The sequence below is a fragment of the Halyomorpha halys genome, unplaced genomic scaffold, assembly GCF_000696795.3.
Source record: "Halyomorpha halys isolate HHAL.00 unplaced genomic scaffold, Hhal_1.1 Scaffold249.1, whole genome shotgun sequence".
NCBI classification, from domain to species: Eukaryota; Metazoa; Arthropoda; class Insecta; order Hemiptera; family Pentatomidae; genus Halyomorpha; species Halyomorpha halys.
The window spans coordinates 1,280,464-1,290,132 of NW_027104890.1; the positions used below are offsets into that span (position 1 = coordinate 1,280,464).

The 9,669-nt window shown below is 30.6% G+C and overlaps 1 protein-coding gene across 1 annotated transcript in view; it reads right to left on the reverse strand.

Annotated features, from left to right (window-relative positions):
* LOC106680169 (importin-4) overlaps window positions 1-7,654 on the reverse strand; it is a 32,229-nt gene extending 24,575 nt beyond the window's left edge. The window contains exons 1-3 of the mRNA XM_014419682.3: window positions 7,373-7,654; window positions 7,010-7,182; window positions 1,184-1,352 (exon numbers count right to left, since the gene is read on the reverse strand). Coding sequence (XP_014275168.1) covers window positions 1,184-1,352; window positions 7,010-7,182; window positions 7,373-7,426 — 396 coding nt within the window. The 5' untranslated portion in view covers window positions 7,427-7,654. The remainder of the gene's footprint in view (window positions 1-1,183; window positions 1,353-7,009; window positions 7,183-7,372) is intronic.
* Between the last annotated feature and the right edge of the window lie 2,015 nt (window positions 7,655-9,669).

Genomic DNA, 9,669 nt, shown 5'->3' on the forward strand with positions numbered 1-9,669 from the left:
TTATTTATTTTCATTTCACATACTACTTCAATTTTTATGTAAGTTATTTATTGTACCATATTTTCCCATACAATTCTCACTATATTTATTCTTCCCTTTTTACATACCCGTTTTTTTTTTTTGTTCTATATTGCTTTGTTTAACTCTGATGAAGTTCTATTGCTTAAGTCGTACCATAGGCACACATTAACACCTTGAATGTGGTTGACGACACATTATTGTCAAGCTGTGGGGCATGGAAGCACTTCTGAAAATAAGCTATTATAAGAGAGGTCACTTTTCCAGCAGGAGTTCGGAGTGTTGGTGAGAGTTCCCTTTCATATTTGATTGTCCCAAACCATGTTTAATATTATCCTAGCTTCTACCAGGTAAGACCGTTCAGAAAAGAAAATATCAACAAAAAAAATTGTGTTTTTAAGTGGCTTTCCAGGAGAGCCCCCATCATCAAGGTGTTAAAGCATCATTACAGTTTACGGTCTGTTTCATTCCTGCCCAGATATTCATTTGACAAGTCAATTTTGATCCCATAAAAACTAATGGACAGAAAATATAATGATTAGTTCCATAAATTATTAAAATATTGCAAATAAATAAGTCATCTTAACAATTATATTCAATATTGAAAATCTTTTAATAAATGCAATAGTTTGATAACATGTACTTATAAGTCTTCATACGAAGTGGTTCCACTGACTATTTAGCTCAAAGAATTTAAAATCTAAGTTACACCAACAAGGAACAGAATTGATAATTTGGAATGCTGATAAGCTTATTACTGGAAGTTTGATAGGGAAATGCTCAACTAGCACATCCCTAGTTAGGTTTGTCCAGGCTTGGTAGAGAAAGAGACTGCTTTCTTACAGAGATGAGGGAAATGATGAATGATCGTGACAGATAGAAAAAATGGACAGAGGCTAAATCTCCACACATAGAGACAACTTAGAGGTAGAGGGAGAAGCTAATAACTAAAAAGGAACACCAATTTAAGTTATTCATCTTTCATTGTATATGTGTGATATGAAAAATTTAAAACTATTTCATTTCAATTACAAAATGTAAACCTAACGTCTATCTCTGATAAATCTATCATTTACTAACATAAATCTAAAATCTATCTGAGGTAAAAATCAATTTAAATAATAACTATAACAGGGTGTTAATTTTATAAAGAATTACAAATTACTTCTCTATCATTGTTGTTTTCACTAGTCATAGCTTGCTGAAGAAAACTCATGAGTTCTTGCCATTCTGGATAATCATGCTTCAATATTATACCAATCAGATAGGCAATACAATTCTTAACATTTTTTTCTGGTTCATTGATGAATGTTTGCAAAAGGCCAGCTTTAATCCTGTATTGAAAGATGAATTATTTTAATTTCATAAATAAAAATGGTAAATTTTTTATCTATTGAAAAACTACAGCATATTAAAAACAATAAAATAAACCATATATCCTACCTAGAATTAGGTACAAAGTAAAATTTTGAATATTTTCAAAACAGGTTAGAAAAATAAATGTAAAAAAGACTAACTAAAGTTTCATTTCTTAGTCAAGTTGAACAATCTAATATTCTTCATTGAGATATTCAAAAACTTATTAATAATACAAACCAATAAAATTATGAAAATAGACACAAATCAATTTAAGCCAGCTGCGTTGATTACATGCTAATAATAAAACTAGTTTTTGAAAATAAATCACAATTAATAGAGGCAGATCAAGACAACAAGGGCCCTAAAGAATAAAAATATTTGTGATCTCCAAAAAAAAATGTAATCAATAACACAGATCTGCTTCTATAAAACTGCATGGGATGTTTTTAATTATGCTATTAATTAATTTATTTATGCCAAATTATATTTTTCAAAGTGCCCTGGATTAAAAAAAGAAAAAGACCTCCATTTCCTACTAACACATATATTTTTCCAGAATGTCTTAGAAAAAGTACAGTTATTAAAAAATCACTATTTTTTACTGTGAACATTAGGAACTACGCAACTGGATACAATTTCGTAACTTTTTCATAGACTTACTAAAACAGATTGTGACTTACTAAAATGAAAGGAAATATTACTAAACAAATTCCGTCAAGTAAAGGTTTTTGTAAACTAACATTTTAATCAAGTTTCACATCACTGGAGCCCTCCTATACTCAATAATTAAACCAAGTATCTTGAAACACTCCTTTTTTCAAAATTCTTTTTTATAAGCACTGTTTGTAGAAAAAATTTCTGAATGGTTTATTAGTCCATGGAACACATGAACTAAAGACAGGAAGCATTGGATCACAATCTGACATTTAGAACATGGCTATTTTCTACTACTTAAATGCCATTCTCCGGAAGAAGCTCAAAACACTTTATGTGAAAATACATAGAAAAACACCTGTAGTACTACTAGAGGTTGAAAAGGATAAACCAAAGTCTAAGGGACACTTAGCAAACAAGGAGAAGCTACACATGCTTTCTGTAAAGAAGACCAAAATGAATTTCTTTCAAAAAACGCAAATCAGATTCATTTTTAGTGTCTTCAAAAACTCGAAAATTAACAAAAAACAGGCATATTAGGCAAATATTCACGCTATGGGTAACCAGTTGAAATAACTAGGACCGACTGACATAGCAAAGAGGGGCTTGTAAAATATTTTTTGTTATCTATGAAAATTGATATTTAAGAGTTTCATCAAAAGATGCTTAAAACAAACCTAACTTGATTTTTCCAAAAAAAATACTTTTATGCCTACTTCACAGGAAGCGTGTTTTGGTTTTTATGGATTTTGTACACATTTAATATGATCATCAATCTTTCTTTTTAATCTACATAAAAAAAATTGATTGATACATAATAAACACTGAATACATGCAGAGTAAGGCAACTTACGATAATATAAACAATTTCTAAAATTATTTTTTAGCTCCTAGGGAACATCGCCAAGAACCCTAAGACATGTTTCTAATATTTTTCAACCTAGTATCACAAAAAAAAAGTTTCACTAAAATCAGTGATCCCACACCAATAGGCTCCCATTGTAAGTTGTTTCAGATTTTCCAAACTAGAGCTACCAGTAGAAATTTCTATCTACTTTTTTGAGTCTAATACAAAATAAATAAAACTAGTTTAACAAAAACATTTATTTGAAAAAATAAAACTGCATGGGATATTTTTGCTAAATAATATACTTTAATGTAAAGAGTGCTGAATGTAAAAATGACCTCCACTTTCTCCCATCATGTAGTTTTTTTCTAAAACAGAGTTTTAAAAAAAAATATGGTAATTAAAAAGATAACTATATTATTATGGACTCTATGAACTAAAAAACTGCAAGACAATTTCTTATAGATTCTAACTTACAAAAGCTGTATAAATACTAGAACAATTCTATCTCATCAAGATTTTTGAAAACTAGTTCTATATTTTATGTAGCCTAAAACAAGAAACCTTTCATACTTGATAAAAGGTGATTGTCCAGTAGAGCTCTAGCTGTTTTTCTACAAATTATATATTTTATTTTTTATTTAAAAAAAACATAGCTAACAAATCCAACATCTGAAGAGCTCTTGGCAGTCAAAAAACATCGAAAGCTTAGTGATTGTTTTTATTTTCACCTGTAACTTCTAAACAGAGCATCTTAGCATAAAAATTATAGTGTAAAAACTAAAAAAGCATTAAATTCTGTGTATAAAGCCTAAACTACAGTGAAGTTTTTTGTAAGGTCAAGTTAGTACAACTTAATAATTTGGTCAAGTGGTATAGTAAGAAAGAAACCAAGGTCATAAATGGATAAATTTTTCTATTTTTTTTTTCTAATCAAAAACTGATACATTGTACTACAAATGAGACTGCAACTAGAATTGAAGTTAAAAGATAAAAGTGGTAGAGCAATTTGCTGTTGTGTACAATAAACATTTTTTTATTTTAAATTAAAGAGAGATTGTTCTTTTGGAAAAGAACAATCTCTCTTTCTCATATACAGGTTGAACTATGAGTTACAATGTTTCAAGAGTACGAATGTATATCCTATAAAGTTATTCTTGCTTCACAATGTCAAATAATCATTTTAAAAAGGGAATCAGTGAGCAGAAAATATATACAAAAATTTAAATAACAACTTTAGTTAAAAACACAATACACATACATTGCAATTCTTGTCGGCACCTTTGAATATAGACTAAGCTTCTGATGTTATAGTCTCAAAATAGAGGTGCAGGTTCACCTAAAAAATCTACAGATGGCGTTGAGGTTGGACATTGAGATCAAGAAAATATCTTAAATGATGGCATCAATTTTTTTTTTTTAAATGACTAATTAATTTAAAAAACAATTTGTAATCACTATTAAGTATTTACTAAATTAAACAATTAAGGGGAGCAATTGGAGCCCATAAATTTAATAGTTCGTTTTAAAATTTATTTAATTATTTAGTGGATGGCTTTTTTGAACATTTTGCATCTAAAACATTAACTTCCATCCTCATATGTGTGTAACCCTGTCTCGATTAAAACTAAGGTAGTATTAAATTATCTTAAAATCTCTTTCTCCAAAATCGATTCAGCACCAAAATACCTAAAGCTCTTCACAGTTTGATACCATCACTCTTCATAAAGCCATGATACACCCAAAATTATCTTTCTTTCAACAAACATTCATTATATCTTTTCTGGAAAAATTTCCATGTTTATCCAGCTTAGTTCATTTTATAGGATATTAATATCTACCTTTGATGAAGTCAATAGGAGCCATCATGACATCATCAGTGAGTGCAAGTAAGAAACACAATTATATAACTATTACTGACATTTCTTGAAGTTATTTTACTTTATTAACATCACCATTTAAAAAAAATTTGTCCAGGATCTGGCAAATTATAGCGGGGACACTCTTTTATTATAAGACTAGGTATTATGAAGATTGACATTATTAAGTCAACTTTAAGTATACAAGATTTCTGAACTAATTCAGTATGATGGTATACAGGAATAAACATAATTTTATACAAGCAATCAACCCACAAATATGTTTTAATAATGACACCTGACTTCTAGACACCATTTTCACAAATACTGCAATGATCTTAACAGGATTCTCAGGAACCTATGGAACATTCTTAGGAAACGACAGAACACTCCAAGGAGCCCATGGAACACTCCTTATGTTAAATTATAACTAAAATGGATACTTAAAATCTTTTATTTATTATTCAGGGTTGGTAAATAAGTCCTTTCGGTTTTTGTATTCATGTTAAGTTTATAATACGTCACTTTTTTCTGATGCAATTAATCCCAACAGAGGATTTTTTATCCTATTTGTAATATGTAAACAGATATGTCAGTTGACACTTGTTAAGATTAGGTCAGTATTGTGTTTGTGATCCAGCTGAGAAGATAGACAGAAATATCATGCATTATAGGCATATTTTGCTTTAATACTTCAAAACAGGAAAGCGAGCTGCAGAGGTACATAAAAAAATATGCAGGGTCTATGGGGATAATACCTTAACAGAGCGCATGTGCCAAAATTGGTTTTCCAAGTTTCGAGCAGGGAATTGTGACATAAACCACACACCGTGACCTGGTCGCCCAAACGAAATTGAAAACATTGATGTTAAGGCGATAGTCAATCAAAATCCATCCCAATTGGTGGGAGACATGGAAGAGGTCCTAGACATATCACATTTAAGTGTAGAAAATCATTTGCGGAAGCTCGGCTACATTTCTAGGCTTGAAGTTTGGGTCCCCCAAGCCCACTTGACAACACGCATTTCCATTTGTGATTCACTGAGGAAACGTCAAGAAAACGATCCATTTCTTAAAAGACTTGTGAAAGGGGATGAGTAGTGGATTGTCTACGATAATGTGGTGCAAAAAAATCTTGGAGACCCAGTAATGAACAACATCTAAAGCAGGATTGCATCCAAAGAAGATAATGCTTTCTGTATGGTGGGATTTCAAGCTGTAGCCACCAGGTGCATCGATCAATTTAAATCTATACTGCTCACAATTAACAAAATTGGATGAATCGATTCAAAGAAAACGCCCAGAACTGGCAAATCGAAAGGGTGTCGTCTTCCATCATGACAACACTAGGCCCCACACATCGTTAGTCACCCGCAATAAATTGTTGGCCCTTGGATGGGATCTTTTGCCCCAGAAAAGATCCCATTCATTGGACCTTGCTCCTAGTAACTACCACTTGTTCCGGTCTCTACAAAATCCTTAAGTGGAAAACGGTTTGAAAATGAACAGGATGTCAGGGAGCACCTTGATCACTTTTTTGCTAAGAAACCACAGACATTCTATGAACATGGGATTATTCAGCTGTTGGAGAGATGGGGTGAGGTAATCAAAAATAATTTTATTACATTGTAAATTAAAATAAATATTATGCACAAAATATACTTGGTTTCTTTCACCCAAAAGAACAAAAGGACTTAGTTGCCAATCCTATATACTTCTGCATTTTCATTTTGAGTTAAAATTTTATTATTGTTTTGAGTTTTTAAATATTTTGTTAGACAATAGAATACATACTCTATGTATGCTATACTGTATGTTGTAATGTACAACAAGTACATGACAAGGTATACTCACCTCATCATCATGAATTCATCTTTTCACAACAAGAAATGTTTATTTTATAATTCATTAAGACAATGGTAATATTGTACAAAACAAGTTCCAGCAGCGAGATATTCAAAATCCCTACTCACATTATTATTATTACGGTTTTAATTGGATTACAGATTTCAACTGCTGCTTGTTCAAAAAGGATAAATAAACCACCATAAGATCTTTTTCAGTGAGGGTCAGGCCTATACTCACTTATAGCATTCTGCACTAGTTTTGAAGTTTTCACTGTTGGATCTTGTACAGAAAAACCAAGACAATATATTTGGGTTTAAACTCAATGCTCAGAAATATTATTGTTCATGGTTCATCAAGCTGAGAAATATGTTCTTCCCAACATTCTGACAACAAATAATTAAATACTATAAGCAAATATACATACTCAGCTTTCAATTGTGGATCAACCGTAGTCCATTTATTTTTTTTAGAAAATCTTTTTTTAAGAATTACAGCAGCAAACTGACGGATGTCTGCATCTTGGTGTAAACTTAATAGTTTACATAAAATTCCAATTGATTCTGGATTGTTAACTTCTTCTTTAAGTTGTAAAGTACCCTTTAAAATTTACAAAATTAATTAGCACTTTTAAAATTTTTAGATTAATGATACAAATAGCAATACAGGTAATTCTACAACAATTATTATAAAAAATATGAGAAGGAACTTATCAAATAACTTAAAGAAAACATAATAAATTAATTAATAAGAACACAGGTTACTCAAAAGTTGGTCACGTTTCTATTACCTCCCTTACGGATTCACTGTCATTTGACATAAGTTTACGTAAAATATCTTCCATGATTTATAATTGGTAAAAAAAATAAACTGACATATGTACAAAAAATGTTATTGAGTTCCTAAACTAAAACATCACATGTAATTGGATTCTGTTTTCTAGCAAAAGGACGGCATCGATCACACTCGAGTCGTTTAAGAATATCTGTGTAGATAGTGAACTACTTTTTGCCACATTGTTTTAAATTTCATATGTTGTTTAACCTAGAAAAAGTCCTCAGTAATTATACATTGATCTGACTAAAAAAAAAACATTAAATTTATTCAGCAGCTGTAATTTTGGCTTTATTTGAGTTTTCAAGATTGGGAAACTGGATTAAAAGGACCTATTACGGGTTTAAGATATTTGATTTTTGAGTTATTTGTTAATTTAAATTCAGACTAAAACCAAATTTTCCTCGAATCTATGAATAGAATAGAAAATAAATTTTATTCTGGTATATATACTTCTTTGTTGCTCCAACTTTTATGTCATGAATGCGAAATAAAACGATCAAATAAGTCCTGAGATATTATGGCATCACAACTTGTGATTATAAGTTTATCGTAAATTACCAGTTTAAAATTGAGGAATAAACATTCCTATTCTTTGATTAAAAAATAGATTAAAAGTAAGTAAATTCAAACACAAGAATTGAAAGATGTAAGCCCTCAAATCTTGATCACAGTTAATTAATCGTTGCTTGTTTAATCTTTAACACTTCAATTTGCAGTTACATTTCTGTAAAATTACTTTAAAAGAAAAGTGTCTTCTGAATATCTTAAAACTAACATGTTACGTTCACTTTCGTTTTTGTTCAGAAGTGAGTGTTGTAGGTAACGAACATGTGTCCCAGAACGCCTCCATATTGCGTGTTCAGTCATTTTCAGTATTGACAGTGTTACATGGCAAGAAGGGAAAATCGCTGTTTTGTGTGAATAGAGGCTAAGGTAACTTATTGACAATTTTACATTTAAAATTAAAGTTATATAAAAAAAATTATAAAGAAAAACGTATATATAATTAATTGAATCTGCAAGAAGAATGGCTGAAAAAGAGAAGTAGGTATAAAGATATATAAATTAAGAGTAGTTAGCAAAACAAATAACATTAATTAGATATAATGTAAATAGCTTAATAAAGTGGTTCGATGAATTTCTGAAGGTTTTTGTTTCGCCGGTGTAAGAGGAATTACAGTTGGGAGTGGAACAAGGGATGCAGTATACAACATGGGATCAGTGTAGGAGGATAGGATCCTTTAGATGTGAGTAGAGTGTTGACAGTTTGTTGAGATGACTGAAAGCAAGTACAAGGTTGGGTTTAGAGGAGCGTACATATTTTTTTATCTGTAAGAAAGGGGGCATACGGTAATGATCTACAATCCTATATCACTTTCGAAATGTTTACTTAAAACGGGGAGAGGAGATAGTTAAATCGATCAATATTTAAAAAGCGCCCGAAATTGAAAAACTCCCGCCCTCCGTGGTAGCCTTACTTATCTCACCTTTCAAACAGACACATATGACGAGTATGTTGGTCGCGATGTACGACATGTCACAATCTCACAAGAGGAGATTAAACATGAAAAAAAAAATCAATCCTTCCCGCCCGGACCCGTTCCACTAAAACTCTCCGGGAGTGATAGGGATATAAAAGAGTTGTGAAGAACTTGCAGAAGAGGGGAAGACGAATTTTATAGTTATCGACCAGTTTGTTGATGATATTGGAGGGAATGTTGTGGGCCCAACTTTAATGTGCAAATAAATAAAGCAGTGTTTATAATTTTTTTTTTTTTTTTTTTTTTTTTTAAATTGATAGATTTATTTATTGATAGATATTACAATCTGCCACACAGTTGTGAGCAATAGGTAATATTGATGAATGATCTCATACATACTAAAATAAAAAAAAATAAGTAAACAAAACAAATAAAATAAAATTAAAAATTAAAAAAAAATTAAAAATTAAAAAAAAAAAAAACTCTTAAAATTTTTAATGATAGATATCAGACATGGAATAATACGACATTGTTATTATAATACAATTTATTAAAATAACAAAATGAAATGAAAAAAAAAATTATAATTAAATCGTGAAATTAGGAATTATTACAAACTACGAAAGGGTCCGACCGGGAAGGATCGCCTTTTTTTCGTGTTATAATTTCCTCTTGTGAGATTGTGACATGTTGTATATTGCGACCAACATACTCGCCATAAGTGTCTGTATGAAAGGTGAGATAAGTAAGGCTACCACGGAGCTTAAAG